The following is a 25,433-nucleotide window of genomic DNA, read 5'->3' on the forward strand; positions in this document are numbered from 1 at the left end:
GAGGTTAATATGAGCTGATCTGCTGATCTGTGGGTTATATTATTCATTTTTGCAGGGGTGTGGATTTTGCAAACATATTGGATTTTTGTTTTTGTTTTTTAATTTTAAAGTGTAAATCAATTAAGGCTGTGTGCATCTTTTGTTTCCAGCTGTGAGAAAGTCGATCAAGCCTTGCCACAGATTGCATTGGGAATTCCAATCATTTCCGAGAATGGAATTTCTACAGTTTCCTAATACGTCTTTGCTCTGTTTTTTAAAGCTGCGAACCCTGCAAACACTCGTGGCAAAGTGTGCCAAGCCTTTGTCATGAGAGGGCAGCCTCTTCATCAGATCTTATGGTGTGGGCGAGATGATACTGGTGACCGGGACAGGGTGCACTTTAGATGCCCTGTACCTAAGCCATTTTTAGGGACGCGGGTGGCGCTGTGGGTTAAACCACAGAGCCTAAGACTTGCCGATCAGAAGGTCGGTGGTTCAAATCCCCACGACGGGCTGAGCTCCTATTGCTCGGTCCCTGCTCCTGTTAACCTAGCAGTTCAAAAGCACGTCAAAGTGCAAGTAGATAAATAGGTACCGCTCGGGCGGGAAGGTAAACGGCATTTCCGTGCGCTGCTCTGGTTCGCCAGAAGCGGCTTAGTCATGCTGGCCACATGACCCAGAAGCTGTACGCCAGCTCCCTCAGCCAATAAAGCGAGATGAGCGCCACAACCCCAGAGTCGGCCACGACTGGACCTAATGGTCAGGGGTCCCTTTACCTTTACCTAAGCCATTTGAGGCTTCTTACGCAATATTCAGCACAGTAATTGTTTCCGAAACATCTTGGTGACCAGTGCAGATGTTTCAGAGAAGGAGGGCAGACTTTTTTTACCAGATTGCCCCAGACTTTCTCATCTCTCTCTCTCTCTCTCTCTCTCTATATATATATATATATAAGTGTAAATGTCTAACCTTCCTGGAATGTTATGGGACAAAAGCACAGGTACCTCCTAAGCTACCTCTGTAAAATGGCAATGAGTGTGGTAAGGCTGCAGCAATGAAGCACACAATAAGACAACAACACAATAAAGCACTATAGCGCTAGGTCAATTTGCAGCACACCTCTACAATTTCTTAGCATATTTTTCTGCAAGTTCGTTTTCTTGCTGTATGTTCAGGCTGCCAAAGATATTGATGTTGATTTTGACATTTCAATCTCCGTGCATCAAGTTGCATACCATAGGTTGAATCATTTGAAATAAAGTTTAGTTTTTGCCACAAAAATGTGGTGGCATTTCAACCTTTTAGGTATTTGTTTGTTCTTGTTCTGAACAAAATGAATAGATTTAAGTAAGTTTACCCAAAAAAATAAGGAAATAAGAAGATTTGAACATTGCAGAGCAGGTGACATGCAGAAATTATATTAATTAGTCATTGCATAATGATGATGAGATTACATGCAAAAGGGTTAGGGAATAAAGAAACAGAAGTTCTCCTGATAGATCCATAGAGAACAGATTATAGCAACGAGCTTGATCTTAATTTTTTTATTTTTTATTTTTTTGGCAATAATTGCTAGTAAAGGGATCTTGGAGACCTTTGTAACAAGTTGCAGCCATTTTAATTGCAGAGAGAAGCCGAGGGGCTTTTAATTGCCAGAAGATATATTACTAAACGAGGTATCACTTTGCATTCATTTCAGAGTAATTAGTCTGAAATATTTGCAAAACTTGGGGGAAATCAGATACAAACTCAACTTTTTTAAACCACAATTTGGACTAACGTCCCATACAGTGCTACGCAGCTGAAAGGTTTCCTTAGTGGTTTAGGCCGTAATCCTGTGATTGGTTGGCATTTAAGCCAATTGACTGCACTGGGAATAAACTCTCCACTGTGTATTGGACTCATCAGCATGTTTCAATCATGGGGAAAAAATCTGAATCAGGTCCTTTCAGTTTAAATAAATAATCTGCTGTGATACTTTTATGCACTCATCAACACTGCAAGAGAGCTTCAGTGCAATCACATTTATTTTTTACTGAGTTATTAAAGCTCTAGTAGGAGACAAACTATTTCAGAATGCTTATAATGTTCGCCCTCCCCCTTTTTTGTCTTACCTGATTTGCTAACTGCCTGGAGCTTCTACTGCCAGGCTTGTAGAATTTTCGTTTTTGTATAAAATAGTATTTTATTGATGTCCAATGGCTCGGATTCTTCTTATTTCCACTTACCTAGACATTGCTTTGAGTCACTTTCCCCATGCTTAAGTACAGTGGTACCTCGGGTTAAAAACTTAATTCGTTCCAGAGGTCAGTTCTTAACCTGAAATTGTTCTTAACCTGAGGTACCACTTTAGCTAATGGGGCCTCCCGCTGCCGCCGCGCCGCCAGCATGCGATTTCTGTTCTCATCCTTAAGCAAAGTTCTTAACCCGAGGTAATATTTCTGGGCTAGTGGATTCTGTAACCTGAAGCGTATGTAACCTGAAGTGTATGTAACCCGAGGTACCACTGTAATAATTGAGCCACATCCCTTGCTATTTATTCCTTTATTTCTTTTGTGATTTGAGTTATTTTATGCATACCCCATGTAATACAGCCTTCATAGCATCTCATGGCATGGCAATAAAGATACCTGGTGCATAATTCTCATTAGAATAGCAAAGTACTGCATCTTTATTTTATTTTTCTAAGCTGGCTTGTTTGGTAAGTAAAAAAGGATTAAGATGTCGAGCAGGTAATAGTCTTTTAAAAAGGTAAAGGTAAAAGACCCCTGACAGTTAAGTCCAGTCGCAGACGACTCTGGGATTGCAGTGCTCATCTTGCTTTACAGGCCAAGGGAGCCGGCGTTTGTCCGCAGACAGCTTTTCCGGGTCATGTGGCCTGCATGACTAAGCCACTTCTGGCGAAACCAGAGCAGCACACGGAAACGCCATTTACCTTCCCGCCGGAGCGGTACCTATTTATCTACTTGCACTTTGACATGCTTTCGAACTGATAGGTGGGCAAGAGCAGGGACTGAGCAACAGGAGCTCACCCCATCATGGGGATTCGAACCGCCGACCTTCTGATTGGCAAGCCCAAGAGGCTCAGTGGTTTAGGATGTTGCTTTTGAACTCCCTTCAGCCCCAGCTATCAGCATCCATGGTCCCTAGGGATGATGGGAATTGTACATCTATAAATCTATAAATCCACAGGTTCCCCATCCCTGATACAGATGCACATTTATGTCTGTCCCTTTGGTGTGGGTGGGAAACTTCATTTACATGTGTTGACTATTGTCACATTAAGATGTTTCCCTATGTCTAGTACTAAATATGTGCTGTTTCTTGTTGTGCATGTTATCTCTTAACCTATGGCTGCTCTCAACACAACTTGTGGTCAGGTTTGAGGGGCTTCTGTCTCAAGATAAAACAAAGCTCTGTTTTCCCCCACAAAAGCATGTTTTGTTTCGCTGGAGTCTGGCCTATTTCTTGTGCATCTGTTTAGGCTCATTCCAGTTCTTTCTAGCACTGAGGAGAGAGGAAAAAATACTTCATTGTGAAACACTTACAGCTTCCATTTTGATTACATATTGAGAAGCATTTAATTATCTTATCTCATTTAATTAGCTTCGCTGCTGGGGTCAATTGCTTTTTTATTAGCATGGCAGACTTCCGACTTTGATTGGCATGAAATAACATAAAACGCCGTATTTCGTTTTAAGGCGGCACACTTCCGAGGCTTTGGCCATTCTGTCGTTTTATCAAATTGTAACATGATATGTTCTGTGTATTTCTATCAGGACCAACAGAACTTCTCTGCTTTCTGATCAGGGAATTTGAAGGCGGAATGTTCTTAACTTTCTGAATGAACAGAGACAGAAAAAGTCAAGGCGTAATCCAGAACAGTAGTGCAGTTTGAATTTCTATGTTCCTTAGCACCATTCCTGAAGCTAGTGGTGTATATTTTTAACGCTAATTAAATTTTGTGATGAAAATATAGCAGTCCCTTAAATTCAGGCGTGAAATGCTAGTCCACTCGTCTTCACATTGATAGCAGATGTGGGCAGAGACAAAGCCTACACAAAAAGACTTGGTTAGCGTGTAATACTACACCAAACTATGGCCTAGCGCAGGGGTCGGCAAACTATGGCTGAGGGGCCGGATGTGGCCCCCCGGGCTCGTAAAACCGGCCCGCAGACCCTGCCACCCGCTCAGTCAGTCCTTGCGCGGGAACTGACTTCCGCGACACTGACATGGCTTCGGATTGGCTGCAGGAGCTTCCTGCAGCCAATCCAAAGCTGCGTACGGCTCTGGGCAGGTGGTGACGATGGCGTGGCTTCTGATTGGCTGCAGGAAGTTCCTGCAGTCAATCTAAAGCCATATTGCCCACGTGCTGAGGTAAACCTGGCGCGGCCATGGACAGAGGGGCAGGTGGTGGGTCTGGACCACGCCATGGGCATCATGATGGGCGCATCGTGGGGCTTCTGCCAGAGCTTGGCACACCTGCTGGCCCTGTGCCTGGTGCCTGGCTCGGCACTGCTGCTGGTGGCACACTTGGCCACGCTGGAGCAGCTGGAGGGCTATCTGTGCGCCACCTGCCCGCCGACCTGGCCTTGGACGACGGGCGGCAGTGTGTGGTGCATGCCGCTTGGGAGCTCCATGGGGATGGGCTGATGGAACAGCTGCTGCTCGCCAACAACGCCAGTGAGCGGAGGCACCGAGACGCGCTCCTGAGCGCGTGCAGAGTGTGTTCCTCCTCCAGGTCTGGAGGCAGCTGCAGGACCGGCTTGCAGGGTATTAATATTTTTCAAAATATAGTCTGACCCCCTACAAGGTCTGAGGGACAGTGGACCAGCCCCCTGATGAAAAAGTTTGCTGACCCCTGGCTTAGCGCAAGTGTGCACTCTCCCAAACAGGAAATCACGGCCACTTTGCTCCTTCACTGGTCCTGCTGTTGCTCTGCACCATGGTTTGGCTGAGCTCATAGTTTGTCTTCTCCAGACAAACCATAGGCTGCAAACCGAGAAGAAGCCTTGTGGCTCGTGGTTTGTCTGGAGTGAGACAAACCATCACTTAGCAGCACAGCAGTAACAGGACCCGGAAGTAGAGCAGAACAGCCACACTCTCTTATCTGGGAGCCCACACATTCCTGCTAAGCCATGGTTTGGTTTGGCTTGGCATTGCAAGCTAACAGGGCCACAGATTTCCATGAGACTGAGAAGCCTGTGCTGTCAGGAATGTGCACAGATGTTCAATGTGAAGTTGGGGAAGGGTCTGGGAGCCACACACTTGAGGATGACATGTGAGGAAGGGAGCTTCGGTTAACTAGACCTACTTAGAGCAATTCTGATTCCATTGTGAAGGGAGCCATCAAGGTACATTAAGGGCCCAAATGGAACTTAATGACTCTTGCTATATAGGCATTGCTGTACAGAGAAGAAGCTAGACCAGTCTCCCTTGGGTTATGAGGCTGTATTTTGCACAATGTTTGTACCACAGAAAGAAAGGCATGGCTCTCAATAACTGCACAGTCCCTGTTCTGCTATATTCAGCAAGGTGAAAAGCTGTTGAGGGAGTAGATTTTTAGTGCAGAAATGGCTAGTAAGGAATTATTTGGAGCAGGAGCGTCCTCTCTCCCAGTCGCCCCTCTCCTCAGCCTGAAGCCACACACAGGTGTGATATTTGGTTATAGAAATCCCTCTGGGGAAAGGATCACAGGGCTAATTGTAATAAGACTCATTCTTAAGTGGTGAATCTTTGGGCTGTACCATTTCAGACTTGCAGGTAGGCAAGTGTTCTGTAAGGGGGAGGGAACACACCCCACACATAGAAAACTAACATGTCAGAGAGACAAGAGTCTACACTGTCCTTTTCTCTGACGTGCAGAATTTCCATGTGCCAAGCTCTCTCTCTCTCTCTCTCTCTCTCTCTCTCTCTCTCTCTCTCCCCACCCTTCTCGATGAACTTTTGCTTGCAGGTGAAAATTTTTCTCCTTTTAAGAATGTTTATCTTGGAGGGTCCCCAACCTCTAACTTCTCCACAGCCTTCATCAATATATGTGACTTTCCTAACACATTGATAGTGGCTGAAATTTCCATTTTATAGACAGTTCCTTCTGTCCAGCGACTTATTTTTTTCTCCCTTAAGGTAGTACTGTGTACAGTACAATACGTGTTCAGCTATACACTTGCTTATAAAAGGCAGTGTTAAAGTGCTTTCAAAAGGCAACTTTGATTATATTGGCATTTGTGATACCAGGATGCAGTTCATGCACAATCTTTGTTATTAATCCGCTGTAGTCTGGTGAGCAGTATGAGCTATCTAAAACTAATACAAGCAGCTTCTGGTCCTCTGTATTAAACAGCATTGGCCACAAGAGGGCACCATGGTTTAAAGGAAAGCTAAGAAACTGTTAAGCCTACGGGTGAACTTGAAGTTCAAAATGTAAAATGGGCAATGTGAAAAGCGTTTGGGTTTCATTTTCCAGTGGCAAACTTAAATTTTTGTTTCCAAAGCTTAGTTATATGCAAACTATGTCATGTTGGGTGCCCATTCTATTTTGTTTTGGAAGAATGATGAAAGACACTATTTCCTGCCTTAAAATGTATTTCTGCTTTCATTTTGAAGAGTGTGCTACATGCAAGACATTGCATTCTTTGATATTGGGCATTCAGAACTTTTTTGGTTATATCCTTCAGTGATCAGACCTCAGCTAAGTCTGTTCAGAAGCAAGTCACACAGATTTCAGGTTGATAAACCTACAGTGCCACCCCCCTTAATCCATTTTAGGTGTATATATGTAAGGAGTTTTTAGAAGTCTAAATCAAAAGAACATAAAAATGTCAATCTGACACATAGGTAAAGGTAAAGGGTAAAGGGACCCCTGACCATTAGGTCCAGTCGTGACCGACTCTGGGGTTGCGGCGCTCATCTCGCTTTATTGGCCAAGGGAGCCGGCGTACAGCTTCTGGGTCATGTGGCCAGCATGACTAAGCCACTTCTGGCAAACCAGAGCAGCGCACGGAAATGCCGTTTACCTTCCTGCCGGAGCGGTACCTATTTATCTACTTGCACTTTGACGTGCTTTTGAACTGCTAGGAGATGTCACCTGCTTGCACCTTGTGCTAGAAAAGGTTTGCGCAGGAATGAAATGAACTGCAGTGGTACCTCGGTTTACAAACTTAATCCGTTCCTGAAGTCCGTTCTTAAACCAAATCCTTTCTTAAACCGAGGCGTGCTTTCCCTAATAAGGCCTCCCTCCACCGGTGCCCTTGCACCGTTCGGCTTCCGTTCTTAGACCGAGGTAAAGTTCACAAACCAGACCACCAGAAGTTTTGGTTCTGCACCTGGGAGAGAACGATTTGGTGGGAGGGGGGGGAGGCATTGCCCTGACCCTGGCTGCAGGCCATGTACCTGGCAATGACCATCTGCTGGTCCAATCTCCTCCCCCACCTGCGCTGGAGAGGGATTGACAGGCCCTCTCGCATTAATTATGCGGTGCAAAAAGTCGACAGGGCCATGCGCCACACCATGCGGCAAATGGACTGACTCTCTATTCCATATCCCACCATCAGAGTGGATAAGGGCAGGCTATTTAGGGCTGACGGGGTACATTTGACCCCCCTGGGGAATGAGCTTTGGCTGCATGACCTGCGCCAAGGCCTTAAAGATTGGGCGGACAGGCGTTTGTTCTTCAGCTGTGGGTTTCTTGGTGGTGAGGCCCCTTAGGGCCTCGGGTGGCAGATTTAGGCCTTGGCAAGGTATCCTTTAGTCCAGCGGTTCTCAACCTGTGGGTCCCCAGATGTTGTTGGACTACAGCTCCCGTCATCCCTGAGCTCTGGCCTTGCTAGCGTGGGGTGATGGGAGTTGTAGTTCAACAACATCTGGGGACCCACAGGTTGAGAAAGGCTGCTTTAGTCTATCTTCAAGTTGGGGGAGCATTTCATGCACACACACACCCCACACTGGCATTTGCAGGGTGCTTACAAATAGGACTGTTCGTAAACCAAGGTACCACTGTGTAACTAAATAATAATAATAATAATAATAATAATAATAATAATAATAATAATAATAATAATAATTTATATCCCGCCCTCCCCAGCCGAAGCCGGGCTCAGAGCGGCTAACGACAGTAAAAATAGCACAGTTTACATAAAATCACAATCAATTAATTGAAATACATTCTAAAATCAATTCATTTTAAAATCAATTCAGAGTCAAATTAATGGCAACCATTGGGCTAGAGTTCTATGAGGATTACAGAAGGAGGGGGTCAGACTGTGCCTTGGCCAAAGGCCTGGTGGAACAGCTCTGTCTTGCTGGCCCTGCAGAAAGATGTCAAGTCCCGCAGGGCCCTAGTCTTTTGTGACAGAGCGTTCCACCAGATCGGGACCATGGCGGGAAAAGCCCTGGCTCTGGTTGAGGCCAGCCCAACCTCCCTGTGGCCCGGGATCTCCAAGATGTTTTTATTTGAAGACCGTAAGATCCTCCGTGGGACATACCAGGAGAGGCGGTCCCGTAGGTACGAGGGTCCTAGGCCGTATAGGGCTTAAAGGTTAAAACCAGTACCTTAAACCTGATCCTGTACTCCACCGGGAGCCAGTGCCACTGGTATAGCATGTGTTCTGCTGGCACAAGCATGTGAACTTCTGTTGGAACCTGCCTGTTAGAGGGCTGCGCTCTTCCACTAGCAATGACACAAATGTTTTCAGAACACCACAACCAGTGTGGTACTCATGCTTTTGTGGATTCAGTCCTACGCCTTTGGTGGCTGTATCACTCATGGAATTTGGTTTCCGAAAACTGTTAAGACTTGTATCAAGGGTGGAGCTTCAGGTCCTCAGTTTCTGAGGGGGGGTGGGAAGGGTCTCTGGGGAACCTCATGTAGAGATTCCTGGAGCCTATTTTACGAAGTGCGAAATCGATAGTGATGAGCCAAGGAGTCGGTCAAGGGAGTACGCCGACAAGCTGCTAAATTCACTCCAAAGCTGAGCAGCCAACTCATGGAGCAATCAGTGTGTTATCCTATATATTAAACATCATGTAAAAATTGCCCCAGGATACTCTATGCCAAACGATTCTGAGTCAATGTAATGACATTCTAAATCAGCCTGAGAATGTTTAGACCACCCACGGGTAATTGGAAGTGGGGGCAGTTCTTTCAATAATAAGGTTTAAAGCTTTTAGTGACTGTTGTTGTTGTTGTTGCTGCTGCTGCTGCTGCTGCTGCTGCCGGGATTTTGCTTGTACAGTTTTGTAAGTTCAAAGTGCTACAGCAAAGTCTATCGTGGCCTTACCAGGATCCACCGTGCTTGCAGAATCCAGGAACAAACCAGGAACATTCCGCTATGTTTTCACACTTGATGCAACCAAGTACTACACATAGTTGCTTCTCCCCCACAAAAAAAGAACACAATAAAAAGCTCAGATTTCTATCTCGAGCAATATGGATACTTGGGTTCTGTGCAATCCCAACATGAGCCATACAATGTGCAATAATGGATTTATTGAATTCCAGCACAGAGCAGGGTCTGGATTCCACCAATGTTTTCTGCAGGTAGAAGCCAACGAACATGCTCCCAAATCTGAGAGCCCACAGAAGACAGGGGGAGAAATGTGGTTTGGATAAAGGTAAAAGGTAAAGGTACCCCTGCCCGTACGGGCCAGTCTTGACAGACTCTAGGGTTGTGTGCCCATCTCACTCAAGAGGCCAGGGGCCAGCGCTGTCCAGAGACACTTCCGGGTCACGTGGCCAGCGTGACAAGCTGTATCTGGCGAGCCAGCGCAGCACACGGAACGCCGTTTACCTTCCCGCCAGTAAGCGGTCCCTATTTATCTACTTGCACCCGGGGGGTGCTTTCGAACTGCTAGGTTGGCAGGCGCTGGGACCGAGCAACGGGAGCGCCACGGGGATTCGAACCGCCGACCTTTCGATCGGCAAGCCCTAGGCGCTGAGGCTTTTACCCACAGCGCCACCTGCGTCCCTTGTGGTTCGGATAGACAAGCAGAAAAGCTTGCACATACTGATCAATCTCTTTAGTGCTACCTTGAATTGGATCCCTGATTTTAAATATATATATATTAGAATCTGTTTTCTGGATCAGGATCAGTCGAACTCATAGGCAATTTCAGAAGTTTTTAAAGCCTCACTAGTGATCATTTGTGTTTGCGAAACATTTTATCCATATGAGAAATTAGGAGCAGTTTCTCTTAAACTGTTTTGCTTGAGTGAAATAATATTATTTATTTCTACCCTGCCCATCTGGCTGGGTTTCCCCAGCCACTCTGGGTGGCTTCCAACAGAAGGTTAGAAACACATTAAAACATCAGTCATTAAAATCCTATCAGTTTTTATCATCCCGTTTTGTAGCTACTGTAGACGGACTGCGCAGTGGAATGCAGAATGTGAGTCTACCTCGTATGTGTGTATACACACACAAACAGATATATATATATATATATATAAATATGTAACACCGGCTTGATGTTTGTTGACTCGGTAGTCTGACAAACAGCATCTGAGAGTTTCTAAGAAGGTCATCTAAAGCCCACTTAACACTCGTGTAGCCTCATTGACTTAAATTGGATTATACCCAATGCAAGCAGCCACTGAAGTGCCTCCTAACTGTGCTCAAAGTGCAATTACAAGATTACTGTACAACTCTGTGGTTGCCTCTGTATGGATTTAGACGGTTTTGAATTTATCAGTCACCTTTCTACTGTGTTTTTATGTCAGTGGCAGCCCAGTGGAGGGGAACTGCGTACTGCTTCATCTAGCAGGGTTTCCCAAACTTAGGTCTCAAGCTGTTTCCCCCATGATCCCTCACCACTGGTCCTACTAGCTAAGGATGATGGGAATTGTCGACCAAAAACAGCCCAAGACCCAAGTTTAGGAAACCCTGTAATCGAGGTTAATGCAAGCCGCTGTGTGTGTCCCATTAAAAGGTACAGGGACCCCTGACCATTAGGTCCAGTCGTGGCCGACTCTGGGGTTGCGGCGCTCATCTCGCTTTATTGGCCGAGGAAGCCGGAGTATAGCTTCTGGGTCATGTGACCAGCATGACTAAGCCGCTTCTGGCAAACCAGAGCAGCGCATGGAAACGCTGTTTACCTTCGTGCTGGAGTGGTACCTATTTCTCTACTTGCACTTTGACGTGCTTTCGAACTGCTAGGTTGGCAGGAGCAGGGACCGAGCAACGGGAGCTCACCCCGTCACGGGGATTTGAACCGCCTACCTTCTGATCGGCAAGTCCTAGGCTCTGTGGTTTAACCCACAGCGCCACCTGCATCCCGTGTGTCCCATTACCCACGGCATAAATTCCTTCCCCAACCTGATGCTCGCCAGATGTTTTGGACTATAGTTCATTTCATCCCTGATCATTGTCCTTGCTGACTGGGGCTGATGGAATTTGGGGCAGCAGCAGGCTGAGGAACAGAGCAAATCAAGGCATTCATATTGTCTTAAGAACCTCTTGTTCACGTTTTGGGACAGGCTGGTTGTTTTCAAGTGGAATTTATGGTTTTAATGAATATGTGCTGCTGTCAAAGGAGGTTAGCTGTGGTTGCCATTCAGGCTTGCCCTGTACTCTTGGAAATACAATGTGATTACTCGTGTGTTGGATCTGTGTACCTATGAAGCTGAGGTCGCTTCTCCTCCATTGGGGTGTGATAATTAATTTGCAAGGCCCTCCATTAACCTCCCAGTGTAGCTTTGCTATTAAACAACTAATAAGTGTGTTGACTTGAAACTTTCTTGTTTCCTTGATGAGTTCCAAACCTCTGGCAGTGTTTTAAAATATTTTTGTTAAATTAATTTCTTTGGCAGCTTTTGTTTAAAAAGAAGGAGGAGGAGAAGAAGAAATGTGATTATGAGTGATTACAAAAATAATTACAAGATACCGCAAATAGCTTGGTTCATAAATTATGGGGTATATGCTAAATTGTTTCATGGCTGTAGCCATGGAACAGGTTGAGAACCAGTAAGGTGCAGTGGTTGTAATTTTGGTCTAAGAGTGCAGAGATGTCACCATGAAGTTCAGTGAGTCAGCTGGGCTGGACCAGCCATACTCTCTCAGCTGATGTGAGGACAATGTTTGGACTCTTGGGCACACCATGTAAGTTTTAAGGACTGGTTTTAATTCCTGCATTGCAAGGGTTTAGACTAGATGGCCAACTCTGCAGTTCTATGATTCCATGAAAATGCTGTATTTTAAATAGCTGCAACCCACCCTGGAACCTTAGGGTGAAAGGCTGGTAATAAATTAAAATGGTGGTGGTGACAATGACAAGAACTGCTGCCCCATGTTCCTTGAAGGAAAGGCTAGATTTCAAATGTACCCAGATGAATAAAAATAGCCATGTATACTTCAGTTCCTCCTCCTCCTCATCATCATCATCATTATTATTTACAGTGGTACTTCGGGTTACAAATACCTTGGGTTACAAACACTTTGGGTTACAAACTCTATTAACCCGGAAGTAGTACCTCAGGTTAAGAACTTTACCTCAGGATGAGAACAGAAATCGTGCAGGTTAAGAACAATTTCAGGTTAAGAACGGACCTCCGGAACGAATTAAGTTCGTAACCTGAGGTACCACTGTATTATTATTATTATTATTATTATTATTATTATTATTATTATTAGATTTTATTATTTATACCCTGCCCATTTGGCTGGGTTTCCGCAGCCACTCTGGGCAGCTCCCAACAGAATATTAAAAACACGATAAAACATCAAACATTTAAAATTTCCCTAAGCAAGGTAAATTTGGAAACATAGTTCTCCAGCCCAAGCAGTTCTTATGAAAATACATATGTTGGTGAAAATGGGATCCAGAAATGCATTATCTTAGAAGAAATATGCCTACAAAAGGTATATTTTTAAGGAGAAATTTGCAGACAAATGCCACTGAATTTTCATAAGGAATTTTTAAAAAAATTACTAGCTGATATGGAAATCTGGAGAACTTAATAAGATTGGAAAGGTGAGAAATTGGAATGGACATGTTTTCCCTTTCCTAATAGTGCATAAGAGAAATTATCACTGGAGAAAGATGGTTTTGGCTTTCTTATAGTAGTGCATGTGTACAGCATATCCACAATTGCATCCTAGTTACTGGGGAACTGCAGGCTGATGAAGCCTTCTGACCTTCTGCCCCCCTCCCCATTTAATCCAAGGGAACTGATCCTGTGATCTGTCCTAAAGGTAAAGGTACCCCTGCCCATACGGGCCAGTCTTGACAGACTCTAGGGTTGTGCGCCCATCTCACTCAAGAGGCCGGGGGCCAGCGCTGTCCGGAGACACTTCCGGGTCACGTGGCCAGCGTGACATCGCTGCTCTGGCGAGCCAGAGCCGCACACGGAAACGCCGTTTACCTTCCCGCTAGTAAGCGGTCCCTATTTATCTACTTGCACCCGGGAGTGCTTTCGAACTGCTAGGTTGGCAGGCACTGGGACCGAACAACAGGAGCGCACCCCGCCGCGGGGATTCGAACCTCCGACCTTTCGATCGGCAAGCCCTAGGCGCTGAGGCTTTTACCCACAGCGCCACCCACGTCCCAAGGTGATCTGTCCTACTGGGTGACAATTGTCTCTTTTCCTGGCACTGGAGCTCAACCCTAGTCCTGCAATTTTACAGTGTTAAGCTCAAAACCTATTGTGCTTCCAAATAAGGTTGCTAGAAAGGAGCACATAGTAATGGTTGAGTTTACCTGCGCTATTGAGTGTCCCTGCAAAAAGGCTGTGTTACGAAAGGCTACCAGAAGTCAATTATCTGTCTTACATGTAACTTTCAAAATAATAGACGTGTGGACCTCCTGACTGAACATTTCTTGAGAGCATGCACTGATTTTGCTTTTTTGCGTGTTGGTGAAGGTAGATGGTCAGAATAAAAATATGTAAGTGAAAAAAGAGGCACGGCATATTATCTAATAGAACAGTTATGTGCCTAAAGGTTATTTATTATTATTATTATTTATTTATACCCTACCCATCTGACATGGTTTCCACTTTTGTTCCACTTTTGAAAGGAACCATTTCAGAGTCTGTTGTTTTGCTCCTTCCCCATTTTTGTATCTTTTTCTTCAGTCCTTTCAAAAAAAATTGGGGAGGGTGGCTTGACTTTTAGGCTAATTTATCTGAAGTATTTATCTCTATTTCTATGCAAGCATATATTAAGAATAATGTATAAATGCAGGTGTTTTTTAAAGGAAACTATTCACATTCTTTCTTTTTCTTGGATTGGATTTTGAATGATTATTTAGGCTGCAATCCTGGGTTGAAGTCCCACTGAACTGAATTTACTTATTTTTGAGTAGGACATGAATAGGATTGCTCTGATAGAACAGCCAGTAGGATCTGCTTTGGGACTTTTGTCAGAGATTATCAAAGGGTTCCTGCATAATTTCTGATTTTGTAAGCATGCATTCAAAGAAGTGACCACTAATTATCTAAGAAAAATGTGGCATAAATAATATGATTTTGTTTTCTCTTTAGGATTTGTTGTTTTTTAACTTAAAGGTATTGAATCCCTTTGGTTACAGAAAGTGGTCTGCAAAGATAATTTAATAGATTCATTTATTTTCATTTATGGCCCACATTTATTCCATCATAAAATGCAAGGCAGTTTAGCTGGGGTTCCCAGGTGGTTTTCAGGCACTGAAAAAGCCTTGACCTACTTCATTTCAACAAGGTAGAGCACCATGCTCTATGCAGTTACAGTAAGTAAAGAATAAGAGTGGAGTGTTTCTGAAGATGTAACTCCCACCGTGGCAGTGGTCTAGCAAACATTTTGGAAGCCTGGTGGGCAGTTTTTCTTGGCTTATGGGGGGACGACGACCCTCTAGCTTCACCTTTTCTTTTTTAAAGAAACCCCCTTTAAAAAAAAATATTATTTTTACCCCGCCCATCTGGCTGAGTTTCCCCAGCCACTCTGGGGAGTTCCCAATCGAGTGTTAAAAACAATACAGCATTAAATATTAAAAACTTCCCTAAACAGGGCTGCCTTTTAGTAAGGTGGCAGAGAACCTACAGACAACATATATACCTTCTACGTTTAGGTTATAAAAACCTACCTACCTACTGTTTGAGGGTGATATATCTGTTGCGTAAGCACTCTGTGTTTGACAGGCAAACTTTCCTGACTTGCAGTGACTGCCAGCGTAATGCTTATATTTGTTTCAGTCATCTTTATCAGTGAGATGTAGGATGTGCTTCACTTTACATGTGGGATGTGCTTCACTTTTCTTTAGTCAGAAAAATTGGAAGTTCCAGCTGGCCTGTATTGTTCAGAAACTGAACTGATGAATCTCTGTTGCTTTACATTTGTGGCAACGGCCAATATCTTGAGCCTCCTTCATTATGCCTGTATTAATGGGCAAAATATACAGGAAGGATTAGAAGTAAAGTGGGGGAGGGAAAAAATATCTGGGGTTTAAATGCCAGTTTTCCTATTCATGATATAAGCATCTCGTTCCTTGGAAGTAAATAGAAATGTTCTCCATTATTGTTTAGCTTTCTTGACACTCAAGATATTTGTACTTAGCAAACATAATTGCAACAGCTGTTTGGGCTGATTCTTCCCCCCCTCCCCCCCTTCCACCTATTTGTTGTGAAGATGTATTTAGTCCTCTTTCTCAAGAGCGCAGAAAAGTACTAAAATCAATCTGGAAATGTTTGCTGCTACGCTTCTGATGACCCAGGCCATATTGTCGCCTTGAGTCTGTTGTCTCTCTCATCCTCAATGGAAGGCAAAAAAAGAGGGGGGGCTTAATCTTGTAGGGTTAAATAAAAGAAGGAATGTGGTACAAGGAAAGATTCCTTTTATGCTAGGCAACAACACTGAACATGTCGTGATGACTGAAAGTGCCTGTGGGCATTTGGTCCCTATTGGTTCTCACATTGAATGCAATGATGCCCACAGATAGCCTGTATTGTTGTCAGTTAAATGGGATCATGAGTGTCTGAAAGGTGTTTGAGAATGAACTGAAAATCATTTTCACAAGTGGATGATTACTTCTGCCACATGTTAACCGAACTCTATCAGAATGGCCCAGATTTTGAGACTGCATTAATTGCTCTTTCAACCTTGACTGAGGTTTCTTTTTAAGAAAGCCCTTTGCCGGACTAAACAGCTATGTGTATTGATTTTTTCCCCTCCTTCTTCCCCTTGTTGTATTTTCCCCTATTGTGATAAATAAAACCTTATAGAAAGCAGAGAAGTTGTATTCAGGATGCATATGGGATTGTTCCATTCCTTAGAATAAAAAAAAAACCACAACCAAACAAGGAGAAAACAATCTCCCCGAAAGTCATAAAGCCAGCTATCTCACGTGAATGAATTGTTCCAGTATTCCATAGACAAATTATTCATTCTGCTAGCCATTAGTAATGAGGACATTGTCATCAACATGTAGAACTGTGAAAACTCCCAGCTTGGTTTTAATGCATAAACTTTTGTTCTCTCTGTACATATTTGACATACTGGCAGATAATAGAAACTGTCATTGTTGTGTATTTTGATTTTTTTGTTCCTTTTAGAACTTAACTTCAGGTGGCAGGGGAAGAATATTTTCCACATGCTGTATTAACAATTTTGATTATTGCATTTAACACAAAGCACCGTTTTCTTGTTGTGGAAGTCAGCACATCCGAGGGGGGAATTGTATAAGGATAATCACTTGGAATATGTGGCGGGGGAAAACAACCCAGGACCCATTATAATGTTTGTTATTTTGAAAAATACATTTCAATAATGTCTTTGAAATGTCAGTGGTGCTAAATGGGGGACTTTGCACACTCAAAAAGTAGCAGAGAAGAGAGCTCATTATGTAATGTATTAATTAGACATAGATTAGGCTGCAGTCCTATGTTTTGCATTTCCCTGCCCAAGAGCAGAGAGGAGGATCCAACCACCTAAGACCATAACCCAGTGACAGAGCAACTGTTCCATATATACAGTAAATCCCAGATTCAACTCCCAGCATCTACAAATGGTGTGGAAAATACTCCTGAAAACCTGGAGATCTGCCAGTGTAGACATTATTGAGCTCAGCTGACACCTCTGGGGGTTCAATCCTCTGGAGACTGAGCCACCCATTCATCAGCTGATGAAGGCGGGGTGGGGTTGAGTCCTGCTCACTTTGGCTCCATACACCTGGGAACAAGGTGCATAGCCAAAGCAGTGTGTGGCTATTTGAAAGCCCTTTTGCAAACAGCCTCACGCTGCTTTATAAACCTCCGATTTTAGCATGGCATTTCCTGACTGTTTGAGCTTCTGCCTTTCCACTTCATTTCTGGGCAATGTGATTAGGGGGTTATTTCATTTCCCCCTTTGCATTGTTGTAACCAATAAGGAAGCATGGGAAGAAGCAAGGCTTTTCCTGAAACCTGGTGAAGAATTCCAGAATTGGGGAAGCATACTGACCAAGCCTGCAATCTTATAACATACTTGAATTCAGTGGGACTTACTTCAGAGTAGGCATGTTTGTGATTACATCATAAATCAATGCGAATTTCAGGAAGATTTGTGCATTTAGAAATGTGTACAAACATTTTGGGGAGCTTGTAGTCAAAGTTAGACGAGTTTAAATGGATCCTAGAAGACGGGGTATTGCAGGCCTTGAAAGAACATGTGGAGGGGGTTGCAAGCTGCAAAATCTAGCTTCTTCACTAGTTCCCACATCCTCCATTATACACTAACAACTGCCACCACCACACAATCCCCAACATCTCCATATTCAACAAATGGAAGGCGTTCTTTGTTGTTGTTTAGTCATGTCCGATTCTTCGTGACCCCATGGACCAGAGCACACCAGGCATTCCTGTCTTCCACTGCCTCCTGCAGTTTGGTCAAACTCATGCTGGTAGCTTCGAGAACACTGTCCAACCATCTCGTCCTCTGTCGTCCCCTTCTCCTTGTGATGTTGATCTTTCCCAACATCAGGGTCTTTTCCAGGGAGTCTTCTCTTCTCATGAGGTGGCCAAAATATTAGAGTCTCAGCTTCAGGATCTGTCCTTCCAGTGAGTACTCAGGGCTGATTTCCTTCAGAATGGATAGGTTTGATCTTCTTGCAGTCCATGGGACTCTCAAGAGTCTCCTCCAGCACCATAATTCAAAAGCATCCATTCTTTGGCGATCAGCCTTCTTTATGGTCCAGCTCTCACTTCCATACATCACTACTGGGAAAGCCATAGCTTTAACAGGGCATTCCATACATCACTACTGGGAAAACCATAGCTTTAACAGGGCGGAAGGCATTCTCCATGTATACAGATGTACTGGGTAAAGAGCAGCCATTTTGTATTGTTTGCTTTAAAATACAGGGCGGTGCACATAATGTTGCATGCGGTGGTGTGTTCCTCTATATATACCTTCCCTGCAGGAAAAGGTGACGGCATTTTCAACCTTTTTGAAAATGGAGGAGGGGGGAGTGGGAGAGCAGCCAGCAGAGACCTTGGAGAGTTTGGGAAGGCCTCCTTCTCCAAGATCTCATCGATCACTTCGCATTCAAGAGCAGAGAATGCAGAGAAGTGTGGCTCCTGGGACTTCACATAGGCTCTCAGGATGTTGTTGGGGGCGGAAGAGGAGGGACTCAGTTTAGGCAGTGTCTCCCTTGTGTGGAGACATGGGTTCTTTGTCTTGCACCCAGATGACTGAATAAAACCCATAAATACGAACTTTCTTGTTCTTCTTGCCTTTGATGCTACCAGCAGGGAGGAGAGGATTAGCCATGCCTGACATCAAGTGTGTTTCATACACTTTGATGTAGCCGCAGCCTCCAGGTATAGCTAGAGCGGAGAGGTAATGTTTGGGATATCAGCCACCTGTGAGGGTCAATGCCAGTCACCTGTGTTAATCATGCGATGTAGCCTGCCTGGGCCTATAAAGGTTGGGTGTGGACCAGCCATCTCCTTGCTGTGGAGTCCGCCCCATGGAATGCTGGGAGCAGGGGCAAGGAGGGAGCCATCGGACCTTTGCTATAAGCTTCTACTCTTTTTTAAATAAGCCATTAGACTTGATCACTCTGGCGATTTGGCCACCTTTTTCTTTTTTTATAAATTTATTTAAATTTTCAGATTGTAGTCATCAAGCTGACAAATAAAACAATTTCCATAAGTTCCCCTGTGCTTCCCTCCTCCCCTTTCGTGGGTCCTTATGTTAACTTTTTCTCCTGCACCGTCTCTGTTAATCCAATTCTATTAATTCTCCGATAAAACCATAGCCCACCTTTTAACTACAAGCTTCATTCCAATCCTAGTAATAATTTTAATTGTTTACAATGAATGTTTTAGGGAAATTAGATATTCTCCCCATTCCTTATTGAAATTTTAGCCTTCCTGATTCCTATTTCTTCCGCTCAGTTTTGCCATTTCTGCATAGTCCATCAGTTTAATATGCCATTCCTCTTTCCATCTCTGGGCTAATGGGCAGCAGTAATTGCAAACATGAAAAGTCTCTTCTGGTCGCTTGGAATTTCAGCACGTACAATTTTTTTTTTTTTTTAAAGGCTTCTAGGTTGCTGTTTTTAGAAAAGGTTATTTTAAACATTTTTTTTTTCCAATTCATCTCCCAAAATTCTCTTACTACTTTACAAGTCCACCACATATGATAGAAGGTGCCTGGGCTCCGTTCTTTGGAATTTCCTCCATATCCGAACTCCTGTGAACCCTCTGCCAGCTCTGCAGGGATATTTCAATTGGCGTAGTTGGCAGGCTATTTCAGGGCAGTCACCTTGTGAAGCTGAACGGCAGGAGAGTCAAGACAGGTAACAGGAGGAACCTTTTCCCACGATGCATATTTGCTCTCTTGAGATGGTGTGATGGCCACCAGCTCAGGCAACTAGCTTTAGAATGGGCTTCAATAAATCAATGAAGGACGAGGCTGTCACTGGAAATTATATTTCTTCCTATCTGAGATGGTGTGCCTCAGAGGACTCATATCATGTGTATGAGAGGAATGTTGTGGTTATGTCCCACTTGTGAGCTTCCTAACACCATTTGGTTGGCCACTGGGGGAAGATGGAATACTGAACTAAGATAGATTTTTTTTTTATCCAGTCCAAAAGGTCTTTACTTACATTCTTTTCTTTTTGAAAATAAATTTTATTTTCAGTCTACAAATACACACCTTCCAATCACATACCTCCAATGCAAATACATATCAGACTACCCTTCCCCGCATTTTGTGGTTTCTTCTCTTAAATTTTTAACACTGTCTTTTCCACTTTACTCCATTTTTTTAATTATTCTACAATTAAGCTTAATAATTCTTTTAACTGCTTGATTTCAATTAGCCCTACTAATGTACTTAATTGCACAAATGATTTTTCAAATATTCCACAAATGTTCCCCACTCCTTTATAATCCCCCCCTTGGTTTCTTACCACACCCGTTAATTTTGCCATTTCAGCATAATCCATTGATTTCATCGGCCACTCTTCCTTAGTTGGAACAGTATCCTCTTTCCTCCACCTCTGGGCAAATACCATTCTGGCTGCAGTTGTAGCATACATAAACCAATTTCTAAGGGCCTTCAGAATTTCTGTGTTCACTATCCCTAAAAGAAACGCTTTGGTTTTTTTACTAAAAGTTATTTTAAACATTTTCTTCAATTCATTGCAAATCATTTCCCAGAAAGTGTTGGTTCTCTTACAGGACCACCACATATGGTAGAAAGTGCCTTCTTTTTCTTTACATTTCCAACACAGATTTGATTTTGATTTACACATTTTTGCAAGTCTGCTAGCAGATAAATATAATCTATATATCATTTTCATATATTTTTCTTTCAATGTATAACACGCTGTGAATTTCAAATCTACGTTCCATAGTTTCTCCCATGCAGCCATTTCAATATTGTGACCAATATCTCTTGCCCAGTGGATCATCACAGATTTCACCTGCTCCTTTGCCAGAGCTCTTCCCTAGCATATGGCCAGGGAAGTGTTTTGAGTTGCAATAAGGAAAAAGCTCTTCTGCATTCTGCTCAGCAGGCTTTTCCTTTCACCGCAAACATCTCAATAATGCTAATATAAGGAATAAAGGGCAGGTTTTCAGAGCAAATGGTCTTCTGGGCAGGCTATAGCTCCTTTGCCGCTTCCTTTTTTTGAAAGCCAGCAAAATCCCGCCTTTCATCTTGAGTAGCAAGAGTATGAGACTTTCTGACCCAGCTGAGACATTAAGGTAGTTCAGTAGTAATCCTATTTGCATTGGGTCTGCTTTGCGTACGGGAATGGTCAGGTCATTATACCATTGTAAACACTGCAGCCTGAGTGTGTGTGTTTGGAATATTGGCCTGCACACAGACACACTTTCTTCTGTGCAAGCGTGAATGAAGAAAATGAATCACTGCACGCAATTTGTATTTCCGTAGGTGATTTATTCTTCGAAGCGTCTGAGTGCAAAGAGGTGGCAGCCTTTTAGGGGTGTAAGAAAGTAGAGAATCCCCTTGGACCATATTCTCCTCTCTCCATGCCTCTTTAGATGGACATCTTATGTCAAGCTTAACGCAACACAAGTTTCTCTTTGGATGACAATACAGGATCTTTTTCAAAAACAAGCAGGGTTGCTTTGTGTTTAATATTTACAGGAACGTTCTTAAAACTGGGGTGTGCACAGCTAACCTGTGGCCGCCAGATGTTGCTGTACTCCCCAGGGAATTACCGTATTTTTTGCTCTATAAGACTCACTTTTCCCCTCCTAAAAAGTAAGGGGAAATGTGTGTGCATCTTATGGAGCGAATGCAGGCTGCGCAGCTATCCCAGAAGCCAGAACAGCAAGAGGGATTGCTGCTTTCACTGCGCGGCAATCCCTCTTGCTGTTCTGGCTTCTGAGATTCAGAATATTTTTTTTCTTGTTTTCCTCCTCCAAAAACTAGGTGCGTCTTGTGGTCTGGTGCATCTTATAGAGTGAAAAATACGGTATTATTTTTTTGGTCTTTGAAGCATTTTATCAGCGTAGACTTTCTTATCAAACTGCTATTTCCCCTTGTGTAATTAACTACATCTTGACATACAAAATGTTACAAATACATCGAGTGTTCTTCTAGTGTTTAGAAGAAGCACCATCATGAGTAAAATTTTGATGGAGAATAGAAACCTACTGTTATAATAAACAGCAGGTGAATTGCAGAAAAACTAGAGTCGGCAATGCAGACAAACAGCCTGTACAGTGGTACCTCGGGTTACAGACGCTTCAGGCTACAGACGCTTCAGGTTACAGACTCCGCTAACCCAGAAATAGTACCTCGGGTTAAGAACTTTGCTTCAGGATGAGAACAGAAATTGTGCAGCGGCAGCAGGAGGCCCCATTAGCTAAAGCGGTACCTCAGGTTAAGAACAGTTTCAGGTTAAGAACGGACCTCCAGAACGAATTAAGTTCTTAACCCAAGGTACCACTGTAGTTTGGCACGTGGAGGTCTGCTTCACATAGTAGGATTTTAACCAACTTCCCAAAGGCCGACCACACTGAAGTCACAGTGGTGAGCCAAGAACTCGCCAGTTTAAAATTTGCCTCACCAATAAACTTAACAAGGTAATGTTCAGCAAATCTTAACCCCATGGAAGACAATACTGACTTGCTTTACCAGATTGCTGAAAAGATGAGTAATATAATATCTGTATCATACTTGAGTTGAAAATAAAATTGTAAGCGTATCACGCAGAAAATTATACAGGAATTTTAAGGGCAGGTGGATAGAGGGTAAAACAAAAATCAAGTGCTTAAGTCAAAAGGAGCTCAAGTAGTGTTGCTAGTATGCCATTGAGAATCATTTTAGTGTAACATTTTAAATTATGATATATATATTTTTACTTGGCAGGTATTTGTATGCACTTGGGCAGAAGGTCTGGAAAAGGTGGAAAAAGCGCTACTTCGTTCTTGTACAGGTTTGTAATGTTTGTTACCTGTTCAATATGGATAGTAGTATTGCCAAGAACATTGGTGGAGCAATAAAGCTTCAGTGTATGTAACAGCTCCAGTGTTGAAGCTGCATGTGTGTTTGTTTTTAGTTTTGCAGTTGAGAAATGTGAAATTTAGCCCATAGAACTGCTTCTGATTTCTTAAAACCTGGTTTCACCAAAACCTTTAGCATTCACATCACTTTTTCAAGTGGCCCTGTGATTATGTATGCACGGGGTATACAACATCAAGCCCTTCAGATGTCTGGGACTACAGATCCCATAATCCATGTCCATTGGTTGTTCCGACAAGGGCTGATGGGAGATGTAGTCCAAAACACCTGGAGGGCAATACATTTGCTACCCTGATACATTTGTGGTTTGGATCATGGATTCCTATTAGAGTCTGCCTAAGACATCTTCCCAAATCAGTCCTGAGAGAAATTCCACAATTAGTTATAAGCACATGTTGCACCAAGAGCAGAACCCAATGAAGTCTCCAATAGGCCCAGCCATGGTCATCTTCTGTGGGCCATTGCAAGAGTTTTCAAACTATTGGCCATGTGAACCAGTTTAGGTAATGCATTCAGTGACTCATTGCACACAAAAACAGCTAGAATGCAAATAGTTCTCAGAGAAGTGTACAGGTTGCTCAGCTGGCATTTTGCATGAGGAGTCCCATACATTCATTTTGGGCACACAGGGTGGAATAGGCACCAACAATCCACGTTCAGCCTCGAATTTCCAGGGTTTTGTTGTAGGAACTTGAAGGTCATGCAGTTAAACCAGCTCCAGCATTTCATAGGTGAGGCCTGAGAAGAACAATCAGAGTGACTTGCAGGGGGAAAGGCAAAGGAAGGGGTGGACGGGACCCTAATACAGCCTGCTAGAGGTGGGGTGCTGGTTCTCCTTCACAAGCTAGTGGATGCAAGCTCTGGGGTGGCTACAGCCACATTGCCAGATCTCATGGTTGTGGCACCAGGGCTCCTCCAGAATGTCTCTACCGTACAGGCAAATAGGCCTGGCCATTGTATACTGGAGCTCTGAGGGCACAGCTCTGGGGCTCCCTAGGTCCCCTTGCCCTTTGGGTTTATGAACTATGTCAAGAAAGGAAGCCCTAGTTCAGGTGTGGGGAACTTGTGTTGCTCCAGATGTGCTCAAACTCTTAACCCCCACCTCCCCCAGCACAGCTGAATGGTCAGGGATGATGAGAATGAGGAGTCCAACAATATCTGGAGGACCACAAGTTCCCTTCTCCTACAGAGTCCAACAGGGCTTCTCCAGAGCTCTCAGGATACGGAGCAGGGCTTTTTCAGAGTCCCTTGCCCAGTGCCCACAATAACTTTGGAGTTAAAGGAAGGGAAGGGTAGTTTTTTGCCCCTCCTCTTTGACATGAGGCAGAACATTCTCTCTGCTTGTTCTCAGCCTCAGGTTTGTGTGGGGAAGGATTAAAAAAAAGAGCAGTGTGCACGTGTCGGAAGATTTACAGGCAGTAACCTCCATATTGAGCCATTATGAGTGTGGCTTTGTTTTCAGTACATGAGAAAAACTTCGCAGGAAGATGCAATGCTTGGTTGTCTAAAGACCTCTGTTCAATTACTGCAGCAGACTGTAGAGCTCTGTTCATTGATATAAGCTTATACAGGCCACTTGCAGCTTTATTGACAGTATAGGTAAAGCACACAGTGGCGAGGGATGAGCATTGTGATATTATTGATCCTCCATTGATACGCTTAGCGATTGCTTCGCAACTTCTGTTGGGGCTGTTGCATTTCAATATTGTGCGGGTGGTTTCTTTTTTCATACCCGCTCAAATTTAGATCCATGGTGTTCGAGAAAGCTGTTGTTTGAATTCATTTGCTGTCATTTTGACCGTTGGGACACTTGAAGTCTCCCTTGCCCACAAGTATTCACTTGGTTATCTCAGTTATGTGAGCTGCCCTGCAGTTTCTGACAGACACAGATCAATAGAATTATGCCTAAGGACTGTAGCATTTATGCATGCTTAGTTTAGCTTATCCCAAGTTATTCATCAGCGGACATTCTAAATCAGTATCTCATACTGGTCTTTGCCTCAGATAAGATGTGATCATGAGTCTCTTTCCACTTACTAGTTGCTAAAATCAATATATTATCCTCCCCCCTCCCAGCATGCCATGTGATACTTCTTGTGAATGCCTAACACAACTACAATAATTTGCAAGGACTTTCCCCTCTCTTTTTACATTGTCAAGCAGGGACACCAGCCCCCAAATATTTTCGAAGTAGGGGCCAAGCCCCACAACATCCAAAAAGTGCAGAAGCAAAGTGGTCGACTCCTCTTCCTGCTACGGAAGGAAATAATAATAATAATAATAATAATAATAATAATAATAATAATAAATCATTTATACCCCACCCACCTGGCTGGGCCTCCCCAGCCACTCTGGGCAGCTCCCAACAGAATATTAAAAACATGATAAAACATCAAACATTAAAAACTTCCCTAAACAGGGCTGCCTTCAGATGTCTTCTAAAAGACAGATAGTTGTTTATATCCTTGACATCTGCTGGGAGGGCGTTCCAAAGGGTGGGCT

The 25,433-nt window shown here is 43.6% G+C and overlaps 1 protein-coding gene across 12 annotated transcripts in view; it reads left to right on the forward strand.

Annotated features, from left to right (window-relative positions):
• Positions 1-25,433, forward strand: part of CADPS2 (calcium dependent secretion activator 2) — a 346,118-nt gene that overhangs the window by 189,621 nt on the left and 131,064 nt on the right. For all 12 annotated transcript variants that reach the window (XM_077935837.1, XM_077935838.1, XM_077935841.1 and 9 more), the window contains exon 9: positions 22,779-22,845. In XM_077935837.1, coding sequence (XP_077791963.1) covers positions 22,779-22,845 — 67 coding nt within the window. The remainder of the gene's footprint in view (positions 1-22,778; positions 22,846-25,433) is intronic.

The sequence above is a fragment of the Podarcis muralis genome, chromosome 10 (genome assembly GCF_964188315.1).
Source record: "Podarcis muralis chromosome 10, rPodMur119.hap1.1, whole genome shotgun sequence".
Taxonomy (NCBI): domain Eukaryota; kingdom Metazoa; phylum Chordata; class Lepidosauria; order Squamata; family Lacertidae; genus Podarcis; species Podarcis muralis.